The sequence below is a fragment of the Myiozetetes cayanensis genome, unplaced genomic scaffold, assembly GCF_022539395.1.
Source record: "Myiozetetes cayanensis isolate MyiCay16 unplaced genomic scaffold, myiCay2020 scf22, whole genome shotgun sequence".
Taxonomy (NCBI): Eukaryota; Metazoa; Chordata; class Aves; order Passeriformes; family Tyrannidae; genus Myiozetetes; species Myiozetetes cayanensis.
Window position 1 is genome coordinate 3,186,034 of NW_026087434.1, and position 20,216 is coordinate 3,206,249.

The 20,216-nt window shown below is 39.7% G+C and overlaps 1 protein-coding gene across 2 annotated transcripts in view; it reads right to left on the reverse strand.

The window, feature by feature from the left end:
* The window catches only part of HELZ (helicase with zinc finger), an 83,093-nt gene that overhangs the window by 17,063 nt on the left and 45,814 nt on the right, over positions 1-20,216 (reverse strand). For both annotated transcript variants that reach the window (XM_050318984.1, XM_050318983.1), the window contains exons 16-22: positions 15,236-15,414; positions 13,456-13,574; positions 12,643-12,788; positions 10,050-10,197; positions 7,617-7,800; positions 6,484-6,712; positions 3,251-3,455 (exon numbers count right to left, since the gene is read on the reverse strand). In XM_050318984.1, the coding sequence (XP_050174941.1) occupies positions 3,251-3,455; positions 6,484-6,712; positions 7,617-7,800; positions 10,050-10,197; positions 12,643-12,788; positions 13,456-13,574; positions 15,236-15,414 (1,210 nt within the window). The remainder of the gene's footprint in view (positions 1-3,250; positions 3,456-6,483; positions 6,713-7,616; positions 7,801-10,049; positions 10,198-12,642; positions 12,789-13,455; positions 13,575-15,235; positions 15,415-20,216) is intronic.

Below are 20,216 nucleotides of genomic sequence, written 5' to 3' on the forward strand. Positions count from 1 at the left end.
GAACTCAGTTATCCCTCCTACACGCTCTTGATTTTCCAGCATCAACTAATTAGTTAATATTCATAAGCTGAGCACACATTCAAAGTGCCAGAATGCTCTTAAGTCCTTTGCAGGAGAGGAATACTTTACTTAATCTGGACCTAAGTATGTTCCCAAATTTAAAATAAATCTAAAAAGACTTTGATGCTGCAAAACTTTCCCTGCCCAGGAGATAAGTCTAGGCAGTTTTCCAGCAGTCTGAGCAAATTAGTCAGGGTACAAAGACAGGTTGTTTGACAATGTTGACTCATGCATAAACCAGATTAAAGAACTGGTCTCCGAATTTTCCTCTCATTTTAAAAATGAATTACTGAAAAATAAAATAATAACTGCTTTTCACTGCAGCACTTAAACAAAAGAAGCCTGTTTATTCACCAAACAGAGCAAGGTTCAATCTAAAAACACAGAGGAGCCTCAATCACTCATGGTCAGCACAAGGCACTTGTGTATCTGTTATACTATCAGTTAGAGTGAAGCTGTAAGTGCAGAAAAACCTCTGTTCTAACCTATCAGACTTGTATTTTATGGGTGTCATCTTTTTGAAACTGAAATAGCAAATAGTTACATAAGTTTGTAAGAAGAGCTGTCCCGCTGAACAGGACATGTCACAGTAGGAACAGGTCACAGGATCAGAATGGTAAATAAAAGTCAACTGGGGCCACCTGTAAGTTTGGGAAGGGAGGTGCTGCCTTTCTTTTATCTTCTTCTTTTCATAGTTGTGATGGCTTAATGACTTTATAATAGGCTGTAATTAACTTAATCGTTGCCATTTCTCAAAGATTTTCACCTCAAGGTTCATGTCCCCACCCAAAAAGCCCTAAACCTGCACCAGAACTGATGCTGACTGTCAACACAGCAGCACAGACACGCTCAGTTTGCTCTAAAAACTTGCTCCACCTTCGGAGTGTAAAAATCCAGGTTACATAAAGGTGCTCAGACCAAGATCTGGGTGGCTGCAGGCACTGAACAGGTCATCACTCCTCAGATCCCCCGTTAGCCAACACACAGAATTCTGAGTGTTCTCCAGAGATGTAAATCAGACCTGTGGCCCTCCCTGACTGCAGGACATGGCCAGGACGATGATGCTCCCTGACCTAAGTGCCTGAATCCAGCCCAAGCTGGCAGCACAGGCAGCAGGAGGGAGGGGGGCAAAGCTGTGAAGTCAGAGCCTAATTTACTGTATGGGAACTACCCTGAGGGAAGCTCCCAGTCCTGAAAACTTTCCCTTTCCACATCATCACCTCCAATAAAGGCTGTCCCTGTCCAGCTCTGTGTTCCCTCCTCACCCCCATGCCCAGCCAAGCCACAGGAACACTGGGGAAGGCAGATGCCCTCAGACAGCCCGTTCCATGCTGGCTGGTTTGCCTCTCACACAAGCAAGACTCAAACATTTTTCCTCCTTTAAAATCTAAACAGCAAGGAGGGTTTTAATGCCCTTACATAAATCCAGGAGCAATTCTGCTGAATAAGAAGGTGCTGTTTGTTCAAAATCACTTTTCCCAGCATGTGAAAGACAAGGCCTGCCCTGCACAGATGTCCATAAACTCACCACAAAACACGGTGTCAGGGGCTGCTCTCACTTTTTCGCTACAAAACACACCAGCACCGGGTTTTTAATCTTTCATTTTCAGTGTTAAATACTGTACTTAGGAGGTCTAAAATAAGCAAAGCTAACCATCTGCTTTTCAAACTCGAGCAAAGGGAAATAAATGCATCCCTGCTCACAGCCACGTTCTGTGTGTGGTTGGGTATTACCTGCTTGCTGCTGGTACTGCACACACTTCCTGGCAATTGTATCCAGGGGGAAGGGATTTTATTTAGAATTATGATACAGGGAGGTTTAAACACCTCAGATCTGAAGCTGAAAATACAGTGCTGGCAGTTTGAAAGCGTCTCTTCGCGTTCCTACAGCACAAGGGCTCAGTTTACCAACAAACCCAGGGAAAATAAACAGAGCCATCTACTCACAAGATTCTCACTTCCCCCAACACCCACCCCCCTTTTTTTTCCCCTAAATGTACTATACCCGCATTTTCAAACAGCTTTTTTTTATTTCAGTTAGGAAACTAAAAGTATTAATAATGATGTTCTATTAGAAAAAAAAAATGCACTCATGAAAAATGGAGAGTGCAGCAGTGGATTTTAAAGATAATTTTGTAATTTCTGGTTTTCCATAGGCCCGGTGTTTTGACACATGACTAGATGCTTTAGAAATCTGGTGTTTGGTTCAGAAAGTAATGCATCTTGATGAAGAAACCAAATGTTCTCACTTACAAAGCCTCTTTGGGGAAGGGCTGCCAAAGGGAAGGCTTTCCCTTTTGTATTGTTAAAAAAACCTGCCGTAAAAATTTCATTTCAGTGATAGAGCCTGCAACACAACTGCAAAGCTATGGGAAATCCACACATTTCTTCCTTCTTGTGCAACTGAGCTCATCACAAAGTTCATCACAAAGACAACCTGCGTTTCAGCTGCATCCCTAAACACATTTTAATTAAATCAGAACTCAACTTATTTTGAAATAAGCTACAAAGAACTATTAAAATAGAATTATTAATATATCACCCCCCAAGAAAGCTCTAAAATTTAGTGTTGTTCCTTGTCATCTCAAGGAGGCCATGTATTTTCATCACTTCTTCACCTGCTTTTATAAAGCAGCTGATGAAATTACCACTCAGAGGTAATTTCATATCTCTGCCCTCCTGATGCTGCTGGAATCTGGTCTTCTGAAGGGCATTATCACTGCAAGATACTGCTTTACAATATATTTTTAATTACATCCAAAAACTACCTTACATAATACAAGGCCCTGAATTTTCAGTGTGATTTTTTTAAAATCAAACCCCTTTTGGGTATTGTTTTGTTGTGGCCTTTTGCCTGTTGTTTCTTTGGGGTGCCCGAGATAGGGACTGGCTCTCGTTCAGAGGGTTTAATTTGGTTTATCTAAAACCCTGAGGCTGAAGTTTTGACCAAGCCAGAGTGACCCAAGGTGGATGTTTTAGTAAGGAAACAGGACTTGCAATATAAAGTATTTAGGGTTGTCCAAGTCCAGAGCTTTCACCTGAAAACGCCGCAGATCCCTCTGGAATTCACACTCGTATCTGACTGCATTGATGCAATTTTAAAACAAACAGCTTGTCCCATAAACCTTTTCTGTCATTTCTCTGCACTGACCTCCCCTTCTGACAGAGGCCAGGGCTGGGAATGCTTTACCTTGGGAGGGGATTGCTGCTGCTTGGCGGGATTGGCCGAGTGCTGATGGCGCAGCGCTCGGGGGATGAACTCGGGAGCCAGAGGGTTCAACACGTAGGTTTTCTTCAGCTCCAGAGCCTCCAGCTGAGCTTTGATCTGCTCAAACGTGATACCATGAAGACTCTCGTTCTCGTGGCACAGGGCAATGAACCTTTCCCAAAATTTCCTACGGAAACAATTTAGAGACAGCGGGTAAGACTCAAAGGGCTGTTGTGAAAATTAAACCAGACTTGAGAGAGAACTGTGTGGCGTTTTTGTTCTTCCTGGATGCTCATTTTACACCCTGCAACCCCCCAGCACAGTGAAGAGCTCCCCAGCCATTTACAATGCACACACAGGTCTGCCCGTGGTGTCAGAGCAAAGCACTGGGTGTGTGTCACATTCAATATTAATGTCATGGACGGGTCCAACCTGGGATTTTTTCCTAGAAAACCGACAATCCTTAAAATTTTGCAGAGCATATGATTTAAGGAACTTGTTAAAACTCAAATAGTCATGGGGATTATACAGATTCTCAGACTCAGATGATGTCAAATATATTCTCTGAATTCAGGTAGGTCATGCAGTGCAACAAATACCAAAGGTGAGATATTCCCTCAAAACTACTCTTGCCAAACACTTCAGAGGCATGTGAAGATTAATACTTGGGAGTATCCAGAGATCCTTTGAGATCCTCTGGTGGAAAACAAATAAACCCATAAATTTTATTGTGTGTCAGATTTTTCTATAACATATAGAAGTAATTTTGAGGCAGAAAGACAACCAGCAGATCACACATCTTCTCTATGAAAACTCTGTTCCCAGCTTTTTGGAGGGGTTATTTAAACCATGCAATAAAAGAACATTCCTCCCTGTCTTCTCCTTTCTCATGACATGTCTTTCTACTGCTTATAAAGTCTTTTTATTGTTAACATCCACAGAAGGATCTATACAAAAACTTTACACTTAAATTTTATTTTTTTCTTTAACCACAAAGAACTTCTTGGGTGAAGTCACTGAAGCTTAAAAGACATTTAAATAAGGTCTGAAGATGTCACTTTAAAAAAAAAACACCAAACCTGACTGAGTTGACTCTTTCAGAAAAAAAAATCAAGAATAATGAAAGATAGTGAAAAAAAGTATTAAAAGACAATGATCTTAAAAGTGTGCTTGATTATAACTCATGTTTGTTCACCCTTCAGTAATAAGGTCTGGCCTGTAAGCAAACACTGTTATTTCCCCAAAACCTGTAAAATGAGAGATTGCTGCACACTAATTTTAACAGCAGTGTCCCATTTTGCCGAGCAGCTGACTTTGTGGAAAGGAACAAATGTCTGTCTTGCAGGAATTCTGTAATGCTACTGACACATTTCAGAATTCCAAACGCTTTTCCCTACAAGCCCATCTTCTGCTGTGATTTTCCAGAGGCAAGAAATGGCTCTGTTCAAATTCACAGTGCAAGATGGTCCTTTTTCTGCATTTTGCTCTAAGGCAAAGAGATCTTGCAGGGTTTTAAAGTGAGGATTAAAACCCCAAATTAAATACTTGAGTGGGACGCTGTTAATGAGGGAATTCCCTCTGATTAATCAGCTCAGTCACCAAACCTACCGCCAAGTGCCACAAATCCACTGGGACCCAGCCACTTTTGCTCTGAGTGCCCTAAGCAGTCTGTGCACACAGGAACATTTGTAGTGGGGTGTAGGAACAGAGAATCAAACGCTGCTGCCTCTCGCTGGGCTCGGGATTTAAAGGGGGGTTCTGCCAAAACAGCCCTGTCTGGTCCGGTTGGAGCGCAGAGGAATGCAATGATCACCCTGGGCACACTTCACAAAGCTCTCCACAACTATCCTCACAGTCCTGACTCGTTTTGACAGGTATTAGAATATTTATAAAATTCAAGTGCACTCAACACTTTTCTGAGGTCTGTTTTTTCCTAACGAAATGTCACTTCTTTCAGACTTCTATAGTCCTGTTGGACTAAAAAAGAACCCTCTTCCCAGCATTCTGCCTGAGCCCCTCCAGCACTATTTTCAAAGAGTGAATGTTCAATTATTCAGTGAAACAAGACAATGGTGTATTAAAGGGAAAGCTCGAGCTACATCTTAATAAAGTTTCAGTGCTCCTTGTTTCCTAATCATCTTTTTGCTTTATAATTTGGAGCAGCTACACATACATAAACAGCTGCTGGTCTTCCAAAATGCAAACTCCATGCTTAACTGCCAAGACTGTAATTCGTTTACCTGCTGCCAGCCTGTATTTTTATTTTATTAAGTTTTGGCCTGCCCTATTTCAGGTATTTTGAAGGAGCACTCGGGAGGCTCTTTCTCATCAGTTCATTACATTTTAGCTCATGGCTAAAAAAACCCAACCAGGTAAAGGGAAAAGTGAATTAAACCCAGAACCATTATTTCCCTGTCAATAATATGTTATGAGCCCTTTAGAGCTGGTCTCTGCATCCATCTACAGATCCCCCTGACGTGGCCCCAGCAGGTAAGGGGTTAAATTCAGGTTCTGTGTCATAAACGCAGTAAACACAGGTTTGGGTTCCTTTTGGCTCCTTCACTTCTAACCCTTGAAAACCACTTCAACACAGCTCAGGAAAGTAGAGCACAACAGAGATGTAACAACTGACTAACACGTATTTTTAGCTTTATTTTAATAATGTAGTCAGTGCAGTGTTTCCTCTCTTGGAGAAATCAGCTGCAGGGTTTATCTCTGATCATCTCAAAATCTCAGCTCTTCCACTTGAAAAAAAAAAAAAACCAAACCTTTGAAGAACAAGAACTTGGTCTCCTTAACATCAGTGTTTACATATCTCAGCATTTTCCACATTTATTCATTTAGGCCTATAAAAAGTAAATTCACTCAAACCTTAATGAGGTTTTTTCCAAGTGTCATGAAGACACATCAAAACAAAAATAAGGTTTTTAAAGTCTTCTACCACCCTACAGCTGGTATAATACACAATTTTAAAATACCACATTACATCATAATTTTTAACTCCAAATCATGTATTGTTTTTATTTATATATAAAATTGTAAGAGGTGTAGAAAAGAACCCTCTACTAGAAAGTAAAATGAAGCATCTTCAAATCTCTGTCAAGTGAAAATCCAAGCAACTATAAATACATGAAAAGGCAGTTTATCATTTTACTAAATAAAGACATTTTCTAGTATCCTCAGCCCTGCTTAACCAAGGAACATCCATAATTTACCTGCATCTTCCAATGGAACACAAAGCAATGGGGTCTCCCACCACAGCTACCAAGGATTGTGCTCTCGTAATGGCAGTGTTGAGAAGTTTGTAATTTGACAGAAACCCATAATCCAAGTCTTCTGTTGAATCCTCCAGCAACTGCTCTTTCCTTTTAATTGGTGTTTGCTTGTGTTTGCACGTGTGCCGTGTTCGGACCGTGCTGAGGAACAAGACTCTGAACTGTTTTCCTAAAATGAGATGGAAAAACAAACGTCTGAGATAATTGCTGCTGTTTCTGCTCTTACCACAACCAGGACACTGCACTTGCCAGCCAGATTTCACACCTAGATATTCTGAACTGAGAGCTACCCTTCCCGTGAAGGGCTTTATGCAAGAATAATAAGATTTAAAAATTTTAAAAGATGCGCTATAAATAGCATATTCTATTACAAGAATATTTCCTCTTTAAAAAACTTATTTTTCACCTCGATATTAATCACTCCAGAACTTTCTTCACAACATTGTCAGGTAGCCAATAACACAAATCTTGAACCTCTTTATTCTACCTTAAACAAAAGTTCTGGACATTCTTGATTCATATTTTAAAATTTCTCAACTATACCAACATCAACCATGAAAAAAACAGAGCCCACACCACTCACTGTCACTCAGTTACTTTATTATCTGCCTTTGTTTATCACTGCCTAAAAGTGCAACCTAGCAACAGGCTATGCCTACACAAAATTCTTGTTATCAGTGTGATTCCAGGAAGAAATACCTACATTTCTCCTTAGGTTTTCTCCTGGACTCCTTTTTACAGTTTATTCCACAGAGGCAAAAAAAAATCAGTGAAACATTTTGAGGCCAAAGCCTCGTTACATTTTCACTTGGAACTCTGGTTGTCCCCTTATGTTAAAAATGGATCAGTTCTCACATTTTTCACTCGATTTGTTTTTTAAGCAAGCTTGAACTTCGTTTTGAGAACAGATAATGTCACATCCAGGAGTTTATTGCTCTGGTAGTCAGTGCTGTGACACCACCTGTATCACAGCTCTCCCGTTTCCATCAATTATTATAATATTTCATTAGGTCTTACTTAACTTCACCCATCCCATTTTTCACTCCCTTGCCCCGTTTTTGGGACACACTCACCCTGAACATTGAGCACTCTCTCCACACTGACATCTGACAGCCTTTTTTTCCTCAGCTCAGCCCGAATTCGGAACACTTGGTCAGCGTAAGGCGTCACCACCCCGATGCTGCCATCGTCCAACTTGCCCCAGGCAACGGGCCACTTCCTTCTCAGCTCCTCCACACGCTCCACCACTTCAAACACCTCAAGAGAAAAGGCAGAATTCTTAAAAGAATGATCCATCCTTTGATATGGAGAGAGAATTTGAATTTTAAAGCTCTACAGCACTTACATGACACAGCATTACAAAAGCAATCATTTTATTGCATTCTGTGGTGATGCTCTAAAATACCATGTATTGAAACAATGTATTTACTACACAGGGTCTTTTTGTTATCTTAAAATGTCATCTTTAAAGTAAAAACTTGGATATTATAATCCTAATTTTCATCCCCATGAAAATGTCAAGTACAGTAGGACCTGTCTTTCCATACTTGATCCAATCCCCATAAGTAAATAAACTGCCTGAACAGAGATTATTTTATTTTTATTCTGGATTTTAGACATGTCACTTTGGAGTTTGGTAACTATGGAAAGAGAGTCCATATACCAGGGCACAATCACTTCCCATTCCCAAAGGGTATCACTGGGAATTCCAGATTATTCATCAACTGCCAGTTCATCTTGATCAGAAGGTTAAGGAGTAATAAAACCTGAGAACCTCCTCTTGTGAAGAGACTGGCTCAAAGTAACCTCCTGCTACAGCAGCTCACTTCAACACACCAAACAGAGGTACTGCACTACAGGAGTTCCTTCTCTTTTTTTTGTTTTAAATTTACATTCAATGTGTCATTCAGTAAATATTTCTCTGGTTATTTAAAGCAGGATAATTGATGACGCAGTTTTTCTACAGCATCACAAATGCAAGCTCAGCCTCTTAAAGCACAAAAAAAAATTCTCTTCATCCTTAAAAAGTCACAAATAGTTTATTTTGGGTAATTTTAGAAGGCAGTGAAAATGTGGCTGTCTCAGAGCAAGGTCCTGAGTATAACTTTTTGCAACATAAATTGTATTTAAAAGCCAGTTCTACTGACAAAGGACATTAGAATAAACTTTGATATCTATAAAAACCACAGCACAAAAGTAATGATCTTTTGTAGGTATTCTGGCAAGCTTCTCTGAAAGCATAAAGCTCCTGGGTATGTATTTAGAATTAACACCACACAGGGAAATTTTAGAACTACGACCAAAAAGGGAAAGTGCATTTTCCAGATTAATTCTTAATATAAGCACCAGTGAACCATGAGATGCCCCAATGCAAACGGCCATGAAGGGTCAAAGAGAAGAAAATCTCCCTCATCATCTAATTTCAGTTTTTCCTGGTGGTGTTTCAGCAGCCCTTGTCCTTCATTTCTGCCCGTGGCTATTAATGACTCACAGTTTGCAGACAGTTACTTGGTCACTGAAGATATTTTTAGGACTTTTACAACTTTTTTTAAATGGCAAAGTAATCCAAGTAGATTAATGAAAGTGGTCGGGTGCCTTCAGGTTTTTTTTTTTCAGTGATGTGTCCAGAAGTCACTGAAGTTTCTTATTTAAGTAGATATTTTAAGACATCAAAGAATGCTTAAAAAGTGCATCGTAACAACAACAAACAGCTTTAAAATTGGGCATCAGATGAACCACACCGTGATCAACAAGGGGAAAACACAGCTCAGCAGTCCTTCATAACAAGCAGCCCAACAAGTTAAAACTCCTCCTAAGCTCAAGAAAATCAGTGATATTTCTACGATTTTCTCTCCCTCCCCTAACTGGAGGTGACTGGAAAGAGGCATCTTCCACTACAATAAGTATTAACAAGTCAGGGATGGAGGTGGGTGCTGCTCATGTGTTTGTTGGTTGATTTTGTGGGTTAGGGTTGGGTGTTTGTTTTTTTTTTAAACACAAAGGGAGAAATGAGATAGAAAGTAATTTTTGAAGAACACAAATAAATCCACATGAAACAAACATATTAAGTTCTCACCTAAAAAAAGTCTCATCTACCCATGATCAGTTAAGACACTGATCCTAAACATATTAAGGCAAATATGAAATGTTGCTCCAGAGGAGTCTTATCTGAGTGGGAACATTTCTACAACAGTCAAAGAAATCTGAGTTTTACTTCAAATTGCAGTTACTCTCAGTTGCTAAGATACATCTGTCAGAATGCCACACAAATTATGTGCAAAGACATCCTGAAGAATGAGCCTGAGAGGATGAAATGCAGCTTACAATTTGCAAAGAAAAAAAAAGGAGGAGAAATTAGTGGAAATGTTTACTACCATTGCAATTTTCACTGTATTATGTTTAGCAGACTACACAACCTATGTCTTCTATCTACACTGAGCACAAACTAGTAAATTTGGGGGGGAGCTTGAAGAAAACAATCAAGAATAAAGCCAAAGAAGAGTTACCTCTGCATTGTTGTAAAAAGCTGTACTATTTTTTTCTTGCACATCCTCTCCACGTGCTGTGAAGAAAGTCAGAGGGTAGAAGTCTTTGTGTGCTGGCTGTTTTCCACTTGCCATCAACTTGCCTTCATAGAAAAGTTCAGATGTGTAACTGCAACAAGGCAAAACAGGATAAAATGTGGAGTCTACACAGGAGCTCACTGATAAAAATATGCAAATCTCACTGATAAAATATGCAACCACAAAATACTTCATAAGGAAAACAGAACCACTAATTACTATTCAGCATCTTCAAGTGATTTCTCTGAACTGATATTTCCATACTACAGACAGAGCAGAAGGCACTAAAAATATGCTTTTCCAACACTTTTTCTACAAAGGCCGTTTTTCCTTCTAATCCAACGCTTGACAAAGTCATGAACATTCTCACTCCTGTTTCACTCAGAAGTTCTGATGGCTGGAAACTGGGCAAAGAGAACACTTGGTTATTCCCCAGGCTGGTTGGATGACGAGCCTGCTCACATCAGTTAAGAGTTATTAGACTTGGAAGATAAATTTACTACAGATTTCACGTGTGCTGAGCACGACACAAGCCCAAGTGTCGAGCTTTCAAGCAACCTTTTCCTCTGTGACTTCTACTCCAGGCCAGTCTATGTTGTCAGACATCAGAAACACAACCAGAAGGTGGTTCCTCTGCTGGCAGCAGCCATTCCAGAGCTGGCTGACTGGGAAAGAAATGAGGCAAGAGCTGCTTTCGTGGTGCCCTCACCAGGAGGGAAGAAGGCAAACGGAATGGAATGAGACAAAAAGGCAGCAAGAAGAGACTTGCAGTTTGATATAAATCCTGGGTACTACTGCATGCACAGTTGACCCAAACTAATGCACTGCCTTCCAGTAATTAGTGAATTTAGGTCTGATCTAACTTTCCAGTGCTCAGCATCCAACCTCAGTGCTCTCTGGACATCCCTCAGGGGATGCAGTGACCTGAACACAGCCTGACATGAAGACAACCCAAGCAGGGCCCTGGGCAGTTGGTGGGTCCACTGAGCTCTTCCAGGATTCCAGCACTTGTAGCTTAAGATGGAAGTAGCCGGTCATGGAAAAGCTAAAGAAACTTGGCTGCTACCAAATCACCATCAAACAACTGCAGCCCATCCCTGACCTGACCTGGCTTACCCTGGACAACCCTGGAGAGTATTCACCCCCTCTGTGGATGGAGCTGCAGTCACTCCACTGCTGCCTATCAGCAAAATTAACAATTTCTTCTGCAAATTAGCTCTTAGGAATGAGATCTCATTAAACAACAAAACTATTTCTACACAGACTGTTTTTTCCAATTACAGCTCCAAAGTTAGGCTGAACTAATGGCTTGTTCTTCCCTTAATTTCTCATGGTGTCTCTATTTCAGTGAGGTTGGGATGATTAATGAGCCCTCCATGAACCATCTTCCCACACTTGCTTCTGTCTTAAGTGCCATGGTCCCATTTGTCAGGGGAAACTCCACTTCATATAAAAAAGTGGACCTGAGACATCCAAAGGGACCACCCTGAGAGAGTTCAGCAGCTTTCACTTCCCCCAGCAATACTTCCTGGTGGGATTGGGCACGCTGGACTCTCACCAGCCCAGCCCTGCTGGGATTCCTGCAGTCCTTACCTTGGTGTTCAGCACAGTGGATCTTTCTAGGAACTCCCTGTCTGAACTCCAAGTGCTGAAGTGAATTTTCATGATCTTTCTGAGGCAAATTTCATGGAAAGTGATCTCTAAACAAAAGCTGAAACAATCCCTTCCTTTCCAAATGCTCTCTCATTTCAAACTCACAGTTCCAAGAAGTGTGTAAGAAATTTTAGCATCACCGAGTCTATAATTACAAAGTCCATGAAGTGCAGACAGATCAAGCTATGCAAGAAAATATTTTACATTCTCACTCTTGATTCCCCAGAGCACTTAAATATTTCTGCTTTTGCTTTGAACACAGTGATAACCTAATTAGTATGAGTGGATACCAACATAATATTCCTCAGTACATATCTGAGCCAGGATTTAAACTTTAGCATTTTTCCCCATGACTGCACTTACTCTTTCCAGCACAGCTCATGGATGAGCTCATTACACTAGCAGCCATTAGTTTATCACAGCAGAAAAATGCAAACCCACTGATTAATGTGTCTTGAAAGAAGTAATGTAAGATGTCAACAGTGAAGGAACACGCTCCAACTGTGACCTATTTTTTCCTGTTGGCAGTTGCATATCCATATGTTCCTTGCACTGCCCACAGCTCACAGTTCTGAGACAATCCACCCCAGTAAAGCTAAAATTCTGCACACAGACCCCACATAATATGCTGTATAATGGTTAAAAAGGGCAACTTAGCTCTGCTTTGGCTCAGTGTGCAAGCCTTGCAGCCAAAGCATCCCCAACCCGAACCAGGGGTCTGTCCCACAACCAGCTGAACCCCTGGCATCTGCTCCAGGGGGCCAAATTTCAACCCCCAGCTAAGATCCCATCACAGGGACGCTTCAGCTGCGCTTGGCTGTTCTTTGGTTCACTCACACCAGTCAAAGAAGCCACGTGATACAGTGAAAAAGTTCACACCTACTTGATGATTGCTTCATGGGAGCGATAGTTCTCACACAGCAGGATCCTGCAGGGGAATTCCGCAGGGTAGTGCTCGTAGAGCCGATCCAGCAAGGAGACGTGAAGGTTCCTCTCCCTGGCAAATTCACTGTAGACAAAAGGACTGAGCTGTAATAGACACACACACACAAAGAAAACGTAACTAAGTGATGTGGACTCGGAATTTCACGCTCCCAGCATTAAGTATTTTGCATCAAACCGAAAACGAGACTTTACATTTCCTGTACATTCAGAGTTGGAAGACACAGACCAAGGCTATTCCAGAGAAACGCCCATTCCTACCACAGAAGTGACAAAAGACCAGCATAGAAGATGTAAGAGCCCTTATATCTACTCTCAACACCCCAAACTGTGTTTTGAATGACGTTACACCACTGCTCTGACAACCACTTTACAATTAAGTTATACCACAAATAGCACAGATCAGAAATTTTAACACAATTTAAAAAGTGAAATAGAATGTTTTTTCAGTTTCCTATTTCTTTCTTGTTCACCAGATTATGATGCTTCTAATAAAAATTTAAAAGTAGTTGTATAAATCCTAATAAAGATACTCCGTATTCTTGAATTCCTTCAAAAACCAACAGGGAACAGCAGTCACGAACCCCTGACTGGAATAACCACCCCTCTATCTTATCCAGATCACATCCTTTGAATTCTCCTTGGCTTCCCCATTTATTATATAATTTAGAGCAGATAAATAACTTAAACATATAAATACAAATACTATATATATATATGTGCACTTTCTACTCAAAAATTCCATAGCTTTTACCTGCATATGGTCTCCAGCCAAGACAATCCTTGTGTTTTTATTAGCTAGTGCTAGAGGCATAATAGTTTCACACTCCATAGCTTGAGCAGCTTCATCTAACAGAATGTGTGTAAAAAACCCTGTAAAACAGAGATATCAGCAAATAAATGAACGTGAAATATGATAAAATAAACACTGATAACCAAACAAGAAATTGAACTTAACCTTCTGTATTCTGATAGTACCCAAAAAATTAACAAAACAAAACAAAAAAATTGAACTTAATGTTCTGTATTCTGACAGTATCCAAAATTGGGGGAAAAAAAAAACCAAACCACAAATTAATTTCTAGCAACTACAAGAAACCACACAAAGAATTTTCAAACCCATCAAATGACCAACAGTGGTCACCTGATTGCCACTGACACTGGCAGGAGCCCCCAGATCTGCCTCTTTCTTCTGACAGACATGAAATTAAACACCTGTTTTATCTGAGCCCTCCTCATACCAAGAGGAAATGTCTCTTGGCCAACCTCCCTCAGGAGGTTTCTCAAATCTGAAAGTCTTTTCACCACCATGAGACTTGAAGAGCTTTGGACAATGACAAGGACTTCCTCATGTACTTGAGTCCTATTAACTATATTTTATATACTCAATTCCCCATTAAAATTGCACACATACCTGAGCACTTTGCTGGTTATGGGCTTAAAGGAATGTTGGGGGGGAAAAAAGGAACAGAAGTTGAAGGAAAATTTCAATTCAATCTTATGACAACACTGGACCAAAAGGTTTTGGTGGGTGGGTGGGAATCTATGCACTGGAGAACATGCACTTGAAAAAAAAACCTGGCCACTGCAGACTTATATTGCATGAAATGTAAGCTCAAGACAGGTATAGAAGAGAAGTGGTTTTATACATTGGTATCTGTGATATATTAAGGTGTAAAGCAAAGTATTACAGGACTTAGTGCAGCATCCAATTAAGATTACATACATACAAATGCAGCAATTTTCTTTGGAAAATATGAATTTCATCCAGCTGCACACACATTACTGTGGCATGACTGTACACAGCTCAGTGCCAAACAAAGCAGCTATTTCTGTCTAGAGACCTGAAAATATTTACCATGAATTCCATATCAGTTTTCTCTGCTGCAACAAATGCTTAAACGTCGCCATAAAAAACCCAATCCTAACAACCTCTGTGAGGAAATCCCCTGCTCTCCAAAAAAAAGCAGATGGACTTCACTGGGAGATCAAGGAAACAATAAACCCTAAGCAGCCTCTGCCCCCAAATAATATCACTCTAATGTGTTTCAGTTTAGAAAACAACCCTAAGTGTATCGTGTTAACAAAGCACAGGGCTTGTATTTGTGGGAGTTGTTTGCAAAGCTGAACAATTCACAAAACGAGGGGAAAAGCTCTCTGTGTATTTATGCTTACATGCTCCACTGAGTAATGACCTTAATGAGCATAATATTCAAAGTCAGAATCTCAAACAGAATTTTCCCTCTTGGATCTCAGAAGCACCAGATCATACACAGTATTGCTTCTTTATTTAGGTTTTGGTTTTTTTAAGTAAGGAGAAGAAAGAACAAGCAAAAGGTTAATTTGAATGCCAGTAGTTTACAGCTTTGTAATAAACATTTATTCATTAAAAAAAAAATACAAACAAAAGAGCATTTTAAGATTATCATTGTTTACTTTATTTTGGAACAGTTCCAAGTACCGGGTAAGGAACCAACACTGGTAAGAGGAATTTTTCTCAAGCATGGACACTTCTTGTTTAGAAATTACTTTACCTGGTTCAAGATCCAGTTGACATAGATACTGTGATGTGTTTAAAGTAACAACTACTACTCTTTGCTTTAGAATGTCTTCTTTCTGTGGCATCTGAAAGGTGGAATGTGTGCTTGAAATCAAACAGTACTGATGCACAACTGGGTGAACAGTCTTTACCCAGCGATTTCTGAAATATACCCTAGAAAACAAAAAGGGGCTTATTTTCCATATTGTTTGAACACAGAAGCAGCCTAATATTTCAAATATTGACATTCAGTTTTCTGGTAAATAAACGTGATCTTCAAGAAGCAAAACATCACGACTCTGCAGAACTACATGCTAAAATACCTTGGATTTACTTTGCATTATTCACTGCAGTGCCATTTTACAGACACAAACAGCTACCAAGGATTAATTCACATATGGAAATCTGTACTTTCTTCACACATTTAAGTTCTGTGTAACCCTCACATCAAAGTCTATTTCATTTTAAACTAACTCATTTAACTCATTTTAAAGACATATTTCCTCAGCTGAACTGTAACTATAGCCCAGAGTATGGAACTGCCAGAGCTGCAGTCTGCACATCCCATCCACTGCAGGTAAGATATGGAATATACTGAAATCCTGCTCTTCCTTTTGCACACACCATGGATTGTCTGAGCCTTGAAACTACAGGTAACTACTGTGCAGATATCAATATTTAAAGCTATTTTAGTTTCTTTCCAAAGCAACTTAAGATGAAGCTGTTTAAATTAATTTCACTTCTAAATCTGGGATTTAATGCTGTTTGGTTTATCCATTCTTTACTTAATTTCTCCTGCGCCCACATTAACAAATCCCAAATCGTTAATAAAGTGTTTGGAAAAGTGTAATTCTGCACTGAACTGCAAAACAGGATGGCACTGGAGGGACTTTGGGTACCACATGTCCACCCCTGTTTGACAATTACCACGGAACGGGAGAGAAACGAGGATCAGGATTACAACAAGTAATATATTTCTGCATGATTCACTTTTTCTGCCCTAACTGAGGTTAATACTCACCTACCACCTCACAGGAGAACTGTAAGGATTACTGAGTTTACTGTGAGTTTATGTTTGTAAAGCACTTTGAGATTCTTGGATGAAAGGTGCTATTGAAATGCAAAATATTATGGTTATTAGACATTATTATACCATGCACTGCCTTTTATTACAAAAATTCAACTGTGGGTGACTCACAGATTGGCTGACAGCATTTCAAACTGCATTGCTGCTTACCCATTAATTTCTTTTATTTTGATGTGAGATGAAAAAGGTATCCCAGAGCTATTATTCACCACTGGCATAAAAACACCTGACAGATGTGACTACTTGGAGGATGTCGAGAGAGAAGTAAACCTCACTGAACAAGGGCTTTCTTTCTCAGGGGCAACTTGGGCTAACAAAATCTCCTGTAATTTCATTATTAGGTGGGTTTTTCCTTAAAGTTGGGAGAACCAATTACAAAAACGGGGTTTAACAGCTTAACACAAACATTTCACCCTGGGACGTGCCCTTAAATTCTGATTAAACAAAAGACTAAAACTTCTCATGGTAACACCTGCATAGCCAAGTACTAATCAAAATACTCATCAGTACCTACAATACCTTCCATTAGTGCAGCTCTGGGTACTAAAGTGGGCAAAAGCTCCAGCAACAGAAAATAAAAGTACTCACAGCTCACTTGAGAGTAGATTTGCTCACATCATGTGCCTCAGAGCAACACTTTAATTCTGGAGAAATTCAAACCTTGCAGACCAAGGTTTACCCAAACCATAGGCAGCGAAACTACCAGCAAATACACAGAGAATCACCTCAAAATGGAAGTCCCAGAAGGTTATAAATTAGGAACTCCATCTTCTGCAAAAGCACTGGATATATCCACTGTGCTTAATGCTTGGTTAACATGCACTGAATCTGCATTTTGTGTGGAATAAGGTAAAGGAAATACCTTTTTTTCTAGATGTGGCACCTGGTTATCTACAACAGAAGCCTTAATTTCCGTGGATCTTTAGCCAATGGGCCAGAAATGCAACGAGCTGACCTGCCTATATCCCATCACCTTCCCAGCCACTACCTCAAAAAAAGAAATTTGCCCAAATATTTCAATTAAATGTTAGTCAAATTGAGTCATTCCAGGCTGGGATTGCTCCTAATTACTTCAAATATACTTGTAAAATTTAATAAGGGGGAGCCTGCAGTCAGTACCCCTGAGGGAGGCTGAAAAGGGTTTCATTTGCACTAATGTCCTACAAAAGAAATTCTACTTCTTGTGACTTGTTACAATGGAGCAAGTGGGGACTCAACTTCAGTTCTTCCCTTCTGCCTGTTCTGAACTGGAAATTCCTCCCAGCTCTTGCTACAAAGGCCAGGACTCTCCCTTCAGGCTGTACTCCAAAGAACTCTCCTTGGATCAACTCCAGTCCCAGCTCCTCAGATTCTGTGCAGTTATTTCTCACCTGAAATCCCTCCAGTAAAAAGAGCACAGAAACTTAAGAGGGAAAGGAATCTAACAGTCTAATTTCATGCCTCTGTAAAGAGATCATTAGAAAAAAAATAAATCTAAGTAGTCCCAAGAAGCCTAGAGAAAACTTTAAAAGCACCTGATTTGCCCTCTTCCATTTCTTTTGATCCATCTCCAAGGAGAGGCTCATTCTCACAAGAACGTTCCTTGGGATGCAGAAAACATGTGAAGAACCTGTCTCACAACTTGAAAGTTAACTTTTTTAATCCATCTTACTTTGAGGATGCAGTAAGATAGAAGCTAGAGTTTCAAGGAAAAAAAAAAAGTAACTGGCAGAGGAGTAATTTATTTTCCAGACTAACATTTGATAAGATAAATTAATTCCATTTTCTGTACAAGAACTTTACTACAGGCAATTTGGATAAAGGGCAATGGTCTTTTAAAGCCTGCTGGGGTTTTGGTTTGGCTTGTTGTTTGTTTTCTTTTTGAATTCAGACTCTGCTTTGCTCCTATTGATTAATTTTCATAGCCTGGGTATCTCCTGAAGCAGCCACATCCTGAAGGTACCTGCAGGATACCTGCAGCACTTACACATCTATGTGATGAGCAAAGGATTTAAAAATGCTGAGACATTTTAATCAGAATCAACTTATTTTCTGACATTGCTGAACTGGCAGTCAGCAACAAGATGCTTAGGGAGAAATAAAAACATTAAATACATAGATAAAGGCAGCATAAACCTCTTTCCTCTTCCCTTAGTATTCCATAAAAATGGGAAGTATGGAAATGAGTACATTTGAAATATGCAAGTAAAATAATAGTAATAAACAATAGATAGCTCAACCACTGTATGACCAGAGACACACAGAGAAATTGCTGCCTGGATATTTTAGCAGAGGGTGACAATCTGAATTATTCAGCTACCTGAGCAGCCACCTCCAGAAGGCTCCAGCAGCTGATGGAGGCAAGCACATCCACAGAGAAAAGGAGTGTAGCAATTAGGAGCCAATTACTGCCTCTCACAGCTCTGACTCACCATCTGAAGGTGCTCCTGCACTAAAACTCAAGTGTTCCCGTGAGCAGAAGCACTTTCAGTGCAGGCTTTCTGCTCCCAACTCTCACTCAGGTTTGGGTTTCCTTCCTTCAGAAACGTTTCTGCATCATTTACAGAAGTCTGTGAAATGGGTTCAGTGTTAAGTTCCTCCAGTAAAAGTCATGTTTTGGAGTGTGCCCCTAATAGAGTTGACTCATCTACTAATCAGACTCAGGGGCATGGGTTTTTTCCTGGGTAAAAATTTGTTTATGGGTATGAGGATTATGAGAATTTGGCCTTCAGGCTTCACTGGTATTTCATTTAGGTGCAGAACTGAGATTTGACATCAATTCTCAGTGTTCATTCTGACTTTGCATTTTCCAAAGGGCACAGAAGGCTATTTGCTGGGAAAAGACACAAATTTATAAAATGATATTTAAACAAAAAACCCCATAAACTCTACATTTCCAACTTTTATGTCACATCATTGACAGGATAATTTATTTAGTGTACATCTTACCCACAGAAATATCTACATGGCTCTCAGCACTCAATGCTAAATAATTCAGCCTTTCTTCTTTAGGAACAACATAAATATTATGTTGCTCCCCACTAAGCTATGGAAACATTTTTAGCAAGGATACTGAACAGCCAACTCATCACTTGTAGAGTAAATAAGGAGTAAAAGCTGAAGCAAAGTGTTCAGTTATTTAGAAACACAACAAACTCTGCAAGCAGCACATCCACCTTGGATAGTTAACTGCTTCCCTCCACTTGATGCTTCCTTTAAACTATTGCAAGAGGCTCAGATCACCCTGTAATGATTTTAATCCACCAGTCATGATTTTAATTTGAAAATATATCTTGACAACAGTCAATAAGGGAGGTACATCCGTAATTAATTTTGAGCTGGGAGTCTCACACAGCTCTGGCTTTCAGTTCAGATAAATTGACCTTTAACTCTTGCCCCAGCAGGTTGAGATGCACTCAGTGCTCAAACAACAATTATATGTTACATTGTTTATTTGAAAACATCCATACTTTTGGGTCCACTTATATATACATATATATATATATATATATATTATATAAAAACCTCCAGAGGTGGCTCCATTTTCTAAAACTTTAACTTTTTACAGAGGTATCTTGACTATTTGAACAATATCAGATAATCTCCAGCAGCACTTTTTGAAGGCTTTGTAGCCAATACTAAGACAACTGGACTTTGATTCAAACACTTCAGTGACTTTTTAATTAGTGCTGTAATTTTCTTGGCAAATATGTACATATATATTAACCATGAGAAAAATACTACTTTTGTTAATGTGTTTTCTCACAATATTTCTGAGACTGCACTAGATAGTTGGAAAAAAAGAGTATAAAAGGAGGAAGCAAAAGCCTGGCAACCACAATAAAACTGTATTTAACTTTAACTCCTCGCCCTGTTAAATCACACTCCAATATTCCCAAAAGGGTGGAGT